This window comes from Schistocerca americana, chromosome 8, assembly GCF_021461395.2.
Source record: "Schistocerca americana isolate TAMUIC-IGC-003095 chromosome 8, iqSchAmer2.1, whole genome shotgun sequence".
Lineage (NCBI taxonomy): Eukaryota > Metazoa > Arthropoda > Insecta > Orthoptera > Acrididae > Schistocerca > Schistocerca americana.
In genome coordinates, this window is record NC_060126.1 from 266548581 (window position 1) to 266563469 (window position 14889).

Here is a 14889-nt window from a genome sequence, read left to right on the forward strand (position 1 = left end):
TTGAATAGTAGAACATAGAGGGGGCAGTGCGAGGTCATTTTCGCGGCACGTGGGATAAGTGGAGTGCTTTTAATTAGATAGCTTGAAAGGGGAAGAGGCAATGGGAACTTGGATAAGAAACAATTAGTAGCACGTAAGTTGTGGATTTTCAATGTAGGTTCTGCAGAGTCATAAAAGGCCCTGAACTATCACAGTTCTCAGTAATGTAGAAGAATAGTCGATTAGTTTCCTGTTGGTGGCAGCAAAAGGTCATTTCTATAGTGAATACAGTTGGGAAATGGATATACATTAACCCTAGCTTGAAAGTGAATAGAAGTGACAAAAGCAGACTACCTGAGCTCCTTCCATGAAGCGTAAGGAGATGACATCAGCACGTAAGGTAAAATACTTGTGACTACTGGAATCAGAGGGCACAGTATTTGTGTTGAAGTCCGGTTGCAAACGGGTAGCACTGGGAAAAAATCAGTAGAGAAAAATCAAGTAAAATGATTGGCAGTGTTAAAAAAAAGTAAGTGTAGTTTGTCTCATGGTAATATAGCTGGTTGAAAGAAAGATAGATTAATCACTTTTACCGAAAGTTTACAAGCTTTACAGACTTCTGGGCATGTATATCTTTGGCAGTTTATTCACCATCCGACCACAGGGATAGAGAAGTTAAGTCAATATATACTGGCATCATCTTCATGCAGGTTCAATACAAGAAAACAAGGAGTTGACAGGTATGTAATCTTTAACTGAAATTGAAAAATAGTGTACCAGTAGTTTTGACTTAAATCAGAAGATCTGTGACTTTTTTTAGAGAAGAATACATCACTTAAAATTGTAATAGTGTAGAAATCACCACTGGGAAACTTCCAAATATTTATGCGAAATTTAGACTCATAGTTGAGCTCCTGGCCAAGGTAGGAAGAACGTATAATAGTTTATGGAAATTTCAATATAGGTTTCTTGTAGGATTCCTACAGAAAAGAATGAGCTGTAGTGGAGTGGTTTGAAGAAGATCCCTAAGAGTTGGTACCTTGGTACTGTTGCTTCGTGTGTCTAATTCAAACAATCACACAACGTGATTTTGATTTTTGTATACGTTTCTACGGCAACGCCTCACAGTTGTCGCACTCCTACGGACAGTCATCGTTTTCGCCCGCAGCCGTTTGTGCTTCGCAACTGAAAGCCGGCAACAGTGCTACCAGTTGTCGCGGATCTTATGTCGCTGATACAGCTGTGTTTCGGTAACGGTAAATACAGCAAGTTAGCAGGGTTTCGACTGATCCCAGTTTTCATCGTTAGTGTTTGGTCTGCAAAAGTTAATGCTAACTGTATTGTTAATGCACTATATGATAAAGATGGATAATGTATGGGGGAAAACAAGTCTCCATGTAATGCGATAATAACGCTACGATTCATCTTGCATGTGTTGAGAGGTGACATGTATCTCTCTCGCCTTTCGTCTGGCGCAGCTTGCATGAGAATGCAGAAGGTATGGCTGTTAGACTGTGCAATATCTAGCCTTTAAAATTATTTTGATTATCATCTATCTAAAAATTGTATAATCAGGTCTGATATGTACAAAAGTAAAGTATCCTGAGTTTGAAGACAGTATAACTTTTAATTTACTTGAAAATCGAGTTTTTCATAATTTACAATTCCTTCAAACCACAAAAGCTACAAATCTAAAATCTTCTAAGTATGTATGTTTGAGTAAGCGATAATCCTCGTGAGAGCCTTGTTTAATTATTTTCAGTGTTCCTATATTAGCAACAAAAGTTTGGATTTGTGAAACAAAAAGTAGAAAAACGTGTTAAATTATAAATCCTTTCGGCTTTTCCATAAATTATAAATTTTAGCACATTGTTCATTACGTAATATAATAACACTGTACCAATTTTCATGCTTGTAATAATAAGAGTAAAAGGTACAGAGGTTTTGTATCGACACTGTTAAAAGCGAAAGATGACAACAGTTCCACTTAAAAAATTATAGCGCTCGTTTGAAATAACTTCATCATATCACAGGCACTTTCCTCTATTAGAGACAAATCTGGCATTAACGCACATTCCCAATGGGTGGAGTTATTTACCTTTTTGTAGGAAGCGAGCGGCCTTTCTTAGCTTCAAGCAGATGGCTTGCTGCTAGAAACAAGAGTGTTCCCTGAGGCGTCCGCGCCCATGGACGAAATTCAAATGGTTTTGGAGCAGTGCAGTCATTCAATGCCGAACTATCCGAGCGATGATTCGGCCGAGCTTGAGTAGTCGGTCTATACTAGTATGCGCAAAACTGTCATTCAAAATGTTGTGAACGGCGGCCTTGCATAGCAGATGCAACAGTTGTTACTTAATGTATTGTGGAAAAGATAACGCTAACGTTTTGTAATTCTTTACAAACTGGGTTGTTTACAGTGACCTTTTTTTATATTTGAACGAAGTGCCTTGCAAGCTAACGCCTCTCAATTTGCGTGTCAGTTTTTGAGCGCTGCCTGCATAAAATACCGCGTGGCAAGTGGAGTATTAGGAAATTCCACTTTTATACCGCATATTTACTTTTGAACTGACCGGCCACTAATTTAGTGGAATTAGAAAATTCTAACAATGTCAGGCTTTCCGAGTACTCGCCAAGTGATGTTTGTTTTGGGGTTGTAGAAGGGCCTGTTTAATTAACGAACTTTCAAAGTCCAATAGATGCACATTTTATCGGATTAGACATTGACTTAATTTATTGAAAAGTTTTTATTCCTACCTCTTACCATATTTCAGGAGGCATTCTTCAGTAACCAGAGCTGATACTTTAACAAGTGGGCTGAGGACTATTTTCAGGATGCCTGTTCGAGCGATCTCCAAGCCCTTGTTGCGGGGAGGCCGCAAATAAAAATTTGCCATGGGCGAGACTGTATATTAATTAAGACACGAAGAAATTAAAGGTGTGCCAGTGGACTCTGATTCATATCAGTGGGCCCAGTTGAAAATTTATGCAGATCACTATTCGAATCCGGATCGCCTGTTAACCAGGCAGATGGGCTGACCACTGACCATCTAGACGCAGTGATCACCACAACCGCGCAGACTAGTCTAGCACACCTCCTGCCAGATAATTTGGGTCTCAGGGTGGTGTAACATCGTGGTCCTTGTGGATGTGGTGACCACTGTGTCTCAATGGCGTAGCGGTCAGTGCGTCTACATAGTAACCATCATACCCGGGTTCGAATTTTCCCCTTGCCCCATCGATATAAATCAACGCCCACTAGCAGCTAATATCTTTAATTCCGTTCTGTTCATAGTAGCTGCAGGATCAAAATGGCGTCTGTTCTTTTTATTTTAAACCCAATTTCTACCAGTTTCGGTTTTGGCACACCTTTACGTATGCTTACCAAAGATACAAATAATTATGTGTAGTATACAGGAAATATTAACAGTTATTTATAAAGACGTGCAAAATAGCATGAATACTTACAAGGGTTAAAATGATTTAAGCCACCACATTGCGTTGGTCATTACTTAAAGTGTGTAGTGAACCCCATGAATGTAAATGAATGAGACAGCACTTGAAAATCAAACATCCGAAGGGCCAAATTTCTCACGAAATAAGCGTCACACGAAAAAACTACAAAGAACGAAACTTGTCTAGCTTGAAGGGGGAAACAAGATGGCGCTATGGTTGGCCCGCTAGATGGCGCTGCAGTAGGTCAAACGGATATCAACTGCGTTTTTTTAAATAGGAACCCCCATTTTTTATTACATATTCGTGTAGTACGTAAAGAAATATAAATGTTTTAGTTAGACCACTTTTTTCGCTTCGTGATAGATGGCGCTGTAATAGCCACAAATATATGGCTCACAATTTTAGACGAACAGTTGGTAACAGGGAGGTTTTTTGTAATTAAAATATAGAACGTAGGTACGTTTGAACATTTTATTTCGGTTGTTCCAGTGTGATACATGTACCTTTGTGAACTTATCATTTCTGAGAACACATGCTGTTACAGCGTGATTACCTGTAAATACCACATTAATGCAATAAATACTCAAAATGATGTCCGTCAACCTCAATGCATTTGGCAATACGTGTAACGACATTCCTCTCAACAGCGAGTAGTTCGCCTTCCGTAATGTTCGCACATGCATTGACAATGCGCTGACGCGTTGTCGGTGGATCACGATAGCAAATATCCTTCAACTTTCCCCACACAAAGAAATCCGGAGACGTCAGATCCGGTGAAGGTGCGGTCCACGACCAATCCACCTGTAATGAAATATGGTATTCAATACCGCCTCAACCGCACGCGAGCTATGTGCTGGACATCCATCATGGCCGGCCGCAGTGACCGAGCGGTTCTAGGCGCTACAGTCTGGAACCACGCGACCGCTACGGTTGCAGGTTCGAATCCTGCCTCGGGCATGGATGTGTGTGGTGCCGTTAGGTTAGTTAGGTTTAAGTAGTTCTAAGTCTAGGGGACTGATGACCTCAGATGTAAAGTCCCATAGTGCTCAGAGCCATTTGAACATCCATCATGTTGGAAGTACATCACCATTCTGTCATGCAGTGAAACATCTTGTAGTAGCATCGGTAGAACATTACGTAGGAAATCAGCATACATTGCAGCATTTAGGTTGCCATCGATAAAATGGGGGCCAATTATCCTTCCTCCCATAATGCCGCACCATACATTAACTCGCCAAGGTCGCTTATGTTCCACTTGTCGCAGCCATCGTGGATTTTCCGTTGCCCAATAGTGCATATTATGGCGGTTTGCGTTACCGCTGTTGGTGAATGGCGCCTTGTCGCTAAATAGAACGCGTGCAGAAAATCTGTCATCGTCCCGTAATTTCTCTCGTGTCCAGTGGCAGAACTGTACACGACGTTCAAAGTCGTCGCCATGCAATTCCTGGTGCATAGAAATATGGTACGGGTGTAATCGATGTTGATGAAGCATTCTCAACCCCGCCGCTTTTCAGATTCCCGATTTTCACGCAATTTGTCTGCTACTGATGTGCGGATTAGCCGCGAGAGGAGCTAAAACACCTACTTTGGCATCATCATTTTGTGCAGGTCGTGGTTGACGTTTCACATGCGGCTCAATACTTCCTGTTTCCTTAAGTAACGTAACTATCCGGCGAACGGTCCGGACACTTGGATGATGTCGTCCAGGATACCGAGTAGCATACATAGCACACGCCCGTTGGGCATTTCGATCACAACAGCCGTACATCAATACGATATCGACCTTTCCGCAATTGGTAAACGGTCCATTTTAACACGGGTAATGTATCACGAAGCAAATACCGTCCGCACTGGCGGAACGTTACGTGATCCCACGTACTTATACGTTTGTGACTATTACAGCGCCATCTATCACAAAGCGAAAAAAAGTGGTCTAACTAAAACATTCATACCTCTTTACGTACTACACGAATATGTAATAAAGAATGGGGGTTCCTATTTTAAAAAACGCAGTTGATATCCGTTTGACCTATGGCAGCGCCATCTAGCGGGCCAACCATAGCGCCATCTGGTTTCCCCCTTGAAGCTAGACGAGTTTCGTTCTTTGTAGTTTTTTCGCTTGATGCTTATTTCGTGAGATATTTGGCCCGGTCACTATAAATGGACCACCTTGTATACATGTATTGTCAGTATCCCTTAAAGCCAAATTTGAGTGCACAGTTGGTTATGTTGTTACTATTTATTCCTCTCCCCTTCTTTTGATACTAGCATTACTGACATACTAAGCTTCCAATTAAGAACTGTAATGAAACTTTATTTACCTATGAATGTTTCCTTTAAATATAGTCGATATTTGACTGTAATTGTTTCATTACTATAACTTAGATACATATAAACACTGAGTAACTTTTAAACCTGTCTTGAGCACTGTATTTTAGCTTGTTTTAATGTTACAATGCGATTTCCATTGCATTTACGGTATTATTGACGTTTGTTTATATACATTTCATTAGGTATATGCAATGAATATGATATCATGTTACATTATGATTTTATAATGTGTTCTATCTTCTATTGTAATATCTATGTTGTCTTATAGCTTGGAGATAGCAACTAAGTTTCCTGTTTACATATGGCGGTGTACCAAAGATGTTCACCATAGATAGTCTAGTCCTCTACGTTACTATCTAACTTGTTATGGAGATATTTTTATACCATATGATGAAAATATTCTTTTAAATATCTTTGAACAGCTTCTCAATATTTTCTATAAGTAATACTTACACTCCTGATCTTATCTTTCGTACTGCTCGGCATACATTTAGGATTCGGATGTTTGCTTTTAAAGTCCTGTCTCATTTATTCACATTCATGGCATGCACTACACATTTCAAGTAATGACTAATGCAATATGGTGGCTTAAACCATTTTAACCCTTGCAAGAATTCATGTTATTTTGCACTTCTTTATAAAAAACCGTTAACATTTCCTGTATATTACATACAACTGTTGTATCTTTGGATAGCATCCGTGAAGATGGTCCAAGACGGAAACCGGTAGAATTTGAGTTTAAAACAAAACCAGGTAATGGAACAGTACTTTGCTGAACAGTATTTGACTTTCCGTTTCCAAATCCGAGGAAACTGAGGATTTGCCGACACCATCCCACGCTTACAAGAGTTGTTACCTGTCTCAGGTTACAGTCGCCAGGTGCCGTCCCCAGAGGTCGTCGCCAGTGGTCGTCCGACAACATCGGCCGATAGCTTGGTAAAACTGCGTCCGATTTCCTTCGGTTTTTGACGATGTCAAGGAGTGTAGAATCTATTTATCAAGAAGGTTGAAATCTATTCTAACGTGACGCGTACTGTACACTCTTTCCTCAGTTATAGGAATAACCAGATGAGCTTTGTGAATATATGAGATGTAAAGAGAAACGTTCTATTACATATTCAAAACGATCCGGGGTGGCACTGAAAAGCAACCTTGTAAGCACTTGTTCGATTTCAGTTAAATTGAGCAAAACAGACATATGTCAATCAACCATCAATGACTGTCATTTAGAATACGTTTGAAAGACAAGCATAAATTTTAGAATAACATACTCTAAACATTTACAGCTCTGAAAAATAATTCGCATACTGCTGTTGCCCGCTTACCGCAACGAAAAATGATCCACTACAGTAATTTTAAGCATTAAAATGGACATATGCTCCCTTTCCTTCTTGAAGAAAATTTTCTGAGATTATAATCTACGACTATAGTTTTTCTCTCTGTTGCAGGTGCTTTACGACGTATGGACATGAGGCTGAAACGGCTAGATAGCCATAGAACATGCATAATGTAATGTAAGGTAACATTCAATAAATTATTATTAAATTTTTGTTCTGAACTTGTGGTTTCCAGTAAAGTACTGATTTCAGACCTCCGAAATATACCCATGTTAGTATATTTGTCATCCTCTGGGTCCTATGAACTCATTCTTCCTTGTGATAGCTACAGCTAATGTTTTGCATGTGGGAATGGCGGTCGAATCAATCGAAGAATACCGACTAATTTGATATCCCCCGACCTCCCTCGGCAGTCTGTAAATTCGAACGTTGAGATCAGTTGGACAGCCTGGGCTTATCAGTAGATACTCGACCGTTTCTGAGATGTCTTGACGTTCGAATGCGCGATTCGTGTGACGGTGGCTTTAGATCTATGTGTACCTGGATGTAGCGGGCTGTCTATCTTCAGAGGTGTACACATTCCGCCTTTAACCTGCCCATGCTTGCCGCACGTTATCAGCAGAACGGAAAGAATGCTTTACTCCCATCCAAGACAAGCTACGCAAGACACAAGCAGGCTAAAGGAATCTTGCTTGCCTTCCCGTCTCTCCACTGTACAATGCTACGTATCACTTTATTCCGTACGCTTTCATTGTAGTGTTAAGAATAGGGTTCGGAGGTTGCTGAAAAGTCTTTTTTTATCCGAATGTCACAAAGCGCCGCTCAATGAAATATATATTAATTTTGGGTCATTGTAAGCCACAAAACGGTGGATTTTATTGGTTCTTTTTTCGTTTTCAGCGTATTTCATGATTATTTATTTATTTCGATATGAATGGTTTTCTCTGAAACGTTACCCTCTTTCGAAGAGTACTGGCTATTCTCAATTCGAACCATCATCAGGTCACCACTAATACGTGTTTTCGGAGGTAATCAGAAGCATCTCTGAAAGTCGAGATACTTTGCACTTAATACGCTTAATGTGTCTATTATTCTTGAACGGTAACTAAAGTAAAGTTTTGGAAGTCTAGTTTCTAACCTTAGTACATTCAAACCAAATACGCGTATAACCCCACTTATACCAATTTTAATTACTTTTTCTAGGATGTATATTGTGGGTTCGCTGAATTCATTCAAAGTGGCGAAAATACTTGATTCTTAATTCCCCAAATGCATTTTAGGGAACAAGAAGTTGGTTTTCTATATTATGATAATCTAAAAAGTACATGTCTCAGAGATGAAGCTTCTCTTTCATACCAAGCTTCCTTCGCACTAAGGTGCATACCATCAGAATGTGGTTTTTAATATCCACTGAGCCATATTTTTCCCCATTTCAGTGAATGTTTGCCCTAAATTCCATTTACTGCTGAATTTCCTCAAGTCCTTGGCACACTTGTCACCCGCTAAGTGGAGTGAGGAATCTGCTGGATAAATTTACAAACATGTCCTAACATACTCCAGGTTCCCGAATGAGTGTTTAGTAACTTCTTACACAATTTGCATTGCGGGACACCTACTGATTTATTTGCAGCTGCTCAGAAACAGACGACAACTGCTCCCCTGCTGGAGTCGAGCTCTGATTCCTGACTGATATCTATATTCCCCAATTCTTAATTCCTACTTATTCTCCTTTAAGTTTGTTCTGTGCGTTTTGATGCTCCCACCATTACAATAAAGGGCTGTAGCAAAACTACCTGTACAAACACACAGAGTGTTTCCGTAAGAGCATGCAAAAATGTAACATGACATAGAGAATGCTCCACTGAACAACTCGAGGTAGGAAAATTGGGGTCGGGGAAGCCAGCTGAAAGAGGTATGGAAGTAAATTTGTCTACCGCCTTGTCTAACATTACTGTTTTCCAGCTAATTTACAACTAACATCTGTACAAGTTTACACGTACTATGTTGTTCATTTGCACATACATTCTTTATTTCCTACAAGGAAACAAGGAGGACGAGCCTCCTTACTAGGAAGTTTACTTTATGTGTCGATAAGATAGTTTTGTTGTATCGTGTGTACATTTCCCCATGACAGAACGTGCTACGAAGCAACGACAGAGACTTATGACCACAGCAGTTGAGTCCCATAGTGCTCAGAGCCATTTGAAGCAACGACAGACCCATTCATTACTCAGTGCTATTCAGAGAGGCACAGCATAATACGATGCAGCAGTACCGGCACAGTTTCGCAGAACTCATTGACAAGCACCTTGTGTATGGGGAAGTTCGTTGCAATGCCCTCGTTGCTGAAAGGCATCGTCCTTCACGACTAGTGTTTGTTTCTGTCGAACGACGATTGCGTGAGACTGATTCATTGGTAAGAAGTCCGCCCCCGGTAGCTGAATGGTCAGCGTGACGGATTGTCAATCCCCTGGGCCCGGGTTCGATTCCCGGCTGGGTCGGGGAATTTTCTCCGCCCAGGGACTGGGTGTTGTACTGTCATCGTCATCATCCTTTCATCCTCATCAACTGCAGGTCGCCGAATTGGCGTCCAATTGAAAGAGCGGCACCCTGTGAACGGCCTACCCGACTGGGGTCCCTAGCCACACAATAAAATTAATAAATTGGAAAGAAGAAACGAGGGACCTGGCAACATGAGGACAACTCGCACACCCGATTTTGACGACGAGGTGCTCGAACGTGTTGCAGCGGACCCAACTACAAGTACTCGTAGTATTGCACGTGAAATGGGTGCTCCACATACTAGCGTGTGGCGACTACCCGACGATGAACAATTACACATAACGAGGCCATGCAATGCTTGTGACTGACTTTGCACCAAGTATCGCATTGTGTCAGTGGTTGCTCCAACAATGGATTGATAGACGAGATTTCCTCCAGATCGCGTTGTTCACTGACGAAGCGTCATTTGATCGTGAAGGTGTTTAGAACAGTAGGAATAGTCATGTGTCGGATGAGGAAGCCTTCACGCTCTAGTAAAGCCAAGCAAAGAACAGAAAACTGCCTGAAGTTCAGTTTAGGAACCAGACCTCGAACATTTTAAGGTTCTAAAGCGAGGAAATAAATAAAAGTAATAACATACCCTTGATGGTAAGATATATGTAAGCAAATAGCGTATTGAAAACACTGCGTCGGCTATGTAGCTGGTATATATTTAGGAGAGCAGAAATGACAGTCAAATATGTGTGGACTATAAATAAATTAAGAAAATCACATCGAAAAGATACCGTGTCCACATGAGTAACATTTTCAATAAAAATTACTCAGTATACCAGCAAGATAAGTTCAGAAATATGCTTAATGAGACTACAGTCAATTATGAAATGTATATACTTAACACATAAACAATTCTCAGTTTTGACAAGTTACTCCATGTAATGCTGTTGTATATACATTCTTTAATCCATAGTAATCTCATTAAGCATAGTTTGGATTTAGCCAGTTTAATCTTGCTGGTTTATTTAGTTTTTATTGAAAGTGTTACCTATACGGACATCGTACGGCTTAAACATTACTTCTCTGATGTAATTTTCTTAATTTATATATAATCCATAGTTACCTGACGGTCATTTCCATTCTATTAAATAGCTCCCAGCTTTATAGACGATGCAGGGTTTGAATACTCAATGTGCTGACATATACAGGGCGTTTCCGTAAGAGCCTGCAAAAATGTAACAGGACACAGAGAATGCACCACTGAATAATTTGAAGTAGGGAACTTGGAGTCGGAGAAGCCAGCTTAAGGAGATGTGCAAGTAAACTTATCTACCACTTTGTCTAGCATTACTGTTTTCAAGCTTATTTACAACTAACATGTTTACTCGCACTGAGCTGATTATTTACATCTACATTCTTTATTTCCTGCAAGGAAACAAGGAAACGAGCCTGGGCTGGCACTGTAGGCGACAAACTCAATGGACCATATCTTCTACCTGGCCATCTGAATAGCCAGTTGTGCTTGAGGTTCTTGCAAAGAGTTCTGCCTGAGTTGTTGGATATCGTACTCTTCGCTGTTTCTGAGAGGACGTAGATACAACATGACGGTGTAATGTCTTACTTCAGTGTTAGTGTCCGAAACCATATCAGTCCTGCATTTCCTGGTCGCTGTATTGGAAGGTGAGGTCCTACTCAGTGGCCTTCGAGGTCACCTGACCTGAATTCCTTTGATTATTTCCTATGGGCCGAGCGGGATTAGCCGAGCGGTCTCAGGCGCTGCAGTCATGGACTGTGCGGCTGGTCCCAGTGGAGGTTCGAGTCCTCCCTCGGGCATGCGTGTGTGTGTTTGTCCTTAGGATAATTTAGGTTAAGTAGTGTGTAAGCTTAGGGACTGATGATTTTAGTAGTTAAGTCCCAAAAGATTTCACACACATCTGAACATTTTGAACATTTCCTATGGGGATATCTAAAGTCACTTGTGAATGAGATCCCAGTGGATACGGAGATGGAATTAGTTGCCAGAATTGTAGGTGCCTGTGATGTGATTCGAAACGCACCACGGATATCTAGCAGGGTGCATCAGAATCTTGTTCGCCGATGTCATGCTCGCATTGAGGTCGATGACAGTTTCAGCACATTTTGTAAGATACAGTACAAATGGTACGTTCATTGTGTCAATGATGGTATTTGCAGTTAAATGTAACTAATGTAAATAAAAACGTAGACAGTGATACGTTTTTATTCCTATTATCTCCTTAAGCGGGATTCTCCGATGCCAGTCTCCCCAGGTAAAATTGTTCACTGTAACATCCTCTATGTGCTGTTAAATTTTTGCACGCTCTCAGGGAACACTCTGCATACCTGGCAATTCACGCTGGACGGACAGCGCAGCCTGTTGACCGGTGTAGCAAGCTGAACGGATCTCGTCAAGTTTGTCAGGCTTACGGAAACGCACGTTGACCTGCTTTAACCACTGTGCGACTGAGACCAAAAGTTTCTAAAACTCAGGTAAGCCTGTTCCACCTCTCTAATCGCCTTTCATCAGCAAACATCAGTCCACATTTCGGCCCTCTTGGCACAGATACAACGAAGCCCAAAATACCTGGGAGTCAGTCTGGACAGAACTTTAACATACAAAAAACACCATTCCAACTTGGCGAAGAAGGTACGAACACGAGTGAACCTTGTGAGAAAGCTGTCAGGCAGTACATGGGGAGCAACCACATCAGTTCTCCGAGGAGCATCCCTTGCACTGGTATACTGCACAGCAAAATATTTTGCATCAGTTTGGCTCCGAAGCACCCACGTAGCGAAAGTAGACGTCCAACTGAACTCAGTTATGAGAATAATCAGTGGTACAGTCCGGTCTACACCTACTTGCTAGCTACCAGTGCTTTCAAACATCTGTCCACCAGACCTCCGTCGAAAGGCTGCTCTTTACAACCACTGTCAGCAAGTTTCTGAAAACAACTCGGTCCCTCTTCATGACGATTTGCTATCACTGCCCAGGAAACGCCTCAAATCTAGAAGACCAGCATATGAAATAAGAGACCAAATGCTATCCACAGGATTCGACCAGGACGCAGAGTGGAAACGTGAGTGACAAGCTACAAGTACCCGAAACCACGAACTTGTAGGCAATTTAACAGTTCCAGTTCCAGGCTTCCACCGACCAAGGGAGGTGTGGGTGCAGTTAAATAGACATCGGACCGAAGAGGGTAGGTGCAAATACAGAATGCACAAGTGGGGCTTTTCAAGTGACAGTGTGTGTGACTGTAGTGACACCCAAACAATGAGCCACATTGTGAATGAATGTCCAATCAGACGCTTCCCTGGTGGCATTGAGAAGCTCCGTCAAGCATCCCACGAGGCACTCCGCTGGTTCGAGTCCATCAACATCCGAGTGTAGTCTGAGCCGTTTTAAAACTTGTGTACTATATGTAATTTCACATGTTCATTTTTATATATATTTCTTTGTTTTGCTAAATGTGTATTACTGTAATTGATTCATACGATAATAATAATAATAATAACCACTGTGGTTCAGTACACATGCTCTCTTAGGTTTCCGTCGCGACATGTTGAGCTGCTTTAATGGTTACGACGGAATGAGAACCTGTACGCGGCTGGCGTGTTTACCTTGAGGACGTCCCCGGCGTGCGCCGCCCTCTGCCGGCCGCCGAACAGCCACCAGGAGCGGCCGGCGCGGTCCCTCCACAGCGAGGCGCCGACGCGCGGGCCCGGGCCGCGGTAGGCGGCCGACTCGGTCGCGTTGAAAGTGGTCGGCGGCAGCGCCCACTGCTCCCACTCCCACTCTGCAACACGCGTCACCAGGAGGGCTGTCAGCACACAGGGGCACGGTCGCTTCCCAGCGACGAGTATGACAACGCGTTCTTGACATCTGGCGACATCTACTCCGTGGTACAAACTCTGACGGACGAGAGCGCAGATACGTCAACCTAGTAGTATTTTAAGGAAAGTCATTAAATATCCAGAAGTATGCATGTCCGGACAGAAATAAATAATGCAGATAATAAGATTAAAACTGTATGGGACGTTCTCAAACAGGACACAGGACAGTCAGGTAGCGTAAAAAAACCATAACATTTCAACTACGAGGGTCACTCCAAAAGATATGCACAAGATTTTTTTTTTTAATCCATCTTTTATTATACATGTTTGAAACTTTTACAGTGTGTAGGTACATCCTTTAGGAACAATATTTTCATTTCTCCACATAATTTCCATCCCTCTCAACTGGCTTACGCCATCTTGGAACCAGCGCCTGTACACCCGCACGGTAACAGTCAGGAGCAACCTGTTGGAGCCACTGTTTGCCAGTGTGCACAAAGGAGTCATCATCTTCAAACCTTGTTCCACGAAGAGAGTCTTTCAGTTTCCTAAAGAGATGATAGTCACATGGAGCCAGGTCAGGACTGTAGGGCGGGTGTTTCAGTGTTGTCCATCCGAGTTTTGTCATCGCTTTCATGGTTTTTTGACTGACATGTAGCCGTGCATTGTCGTACAACAGCAAAACATCCTGCTTTTGCCGATGTGGTCGAACAGGACTTAGTCGTGCTAGAAGTTTCTTCAGTGTCATCACATATGCATCAGAACTTATGGTGGTTCCACTTGGCATGATGTCCACAAGCAAGAGTCCTTCGGAATCGAAAAACACTGTAGCCATAATTTTTCCAGCAGAAGCTGTGGTTTTGAATTTTTTTTTTTTTTCTTGGGTGAATTTGCATGATGCCACTCCACTGATTGCCTCTTCGTCTCTGGTGAAAAATGATGGAGCCATGTTTCATCACCTGTCACAATTCTTCCAAGAAATTCATCTCCACCTCTCTCGTACTGTTCCAAAAGTTCGCAGCATACCGTTTTTCTTGTTTCTTTGTGAGCCACTGTCAACATCCTGGGAACCCACCTGGCACAAGCGTTTCTCAACGCCAACGCTTTCAGTACTCTGCAAACACTTCCTTCCCCTAACTCAACGTAGTGTGACAATTCTTTCACTGTGATGCGTCTGTCAGCAGTCACCAATTCGTTAACTCTCTACACATTGTCTGGAGTGTGTGCAGTACGAGGCCTGCCGCTGCGAGGACAATCCTCAATACTGCCGTGCCCGCTTTCATCACGTAACCTGCTTGCCCACCGACTAACTGTACTGCGATCGACAATAGCACCTCCATATACCTTTTTCAACCTCTTGTGGATGTTTCCCACTGTCTCGTTTTTACAGCACAGGAATTCTATGACAGCACGTTGCTTCTGACGAACGTCAAGTGTAGCA

The 14889-nt window shown here is 42.1% G+C and overlaps 1 protein-coding gene across 1 annotated transcript in view; it reads right to left on the reverse strand.

Annotated features, from left to right (window-relative positions):
- The window catches only part of LOC124545757, a 214109-nt gene extending 200602 nt beyond the window's left edge, over positions 1–13507 (reverse strand). Inside the window, exons 1-2 of the mRNA XM_047124700.1 lie at positions 13456–13507; positions 13236–13411 (exon numbers count right to left, since the gene is read on the reverse strand). Of these exons, the coding sequence (XP_046980656.1) occupies positions 13236–13411; positions 13456–13507 (228 nt within the window). The remainder of the gene's footprint in view (positions 1–13235; positions 13412–13455) is intronic.
- Between the last annotated feature and the right edge of the window lie 1382 nt (positions 13508–14889).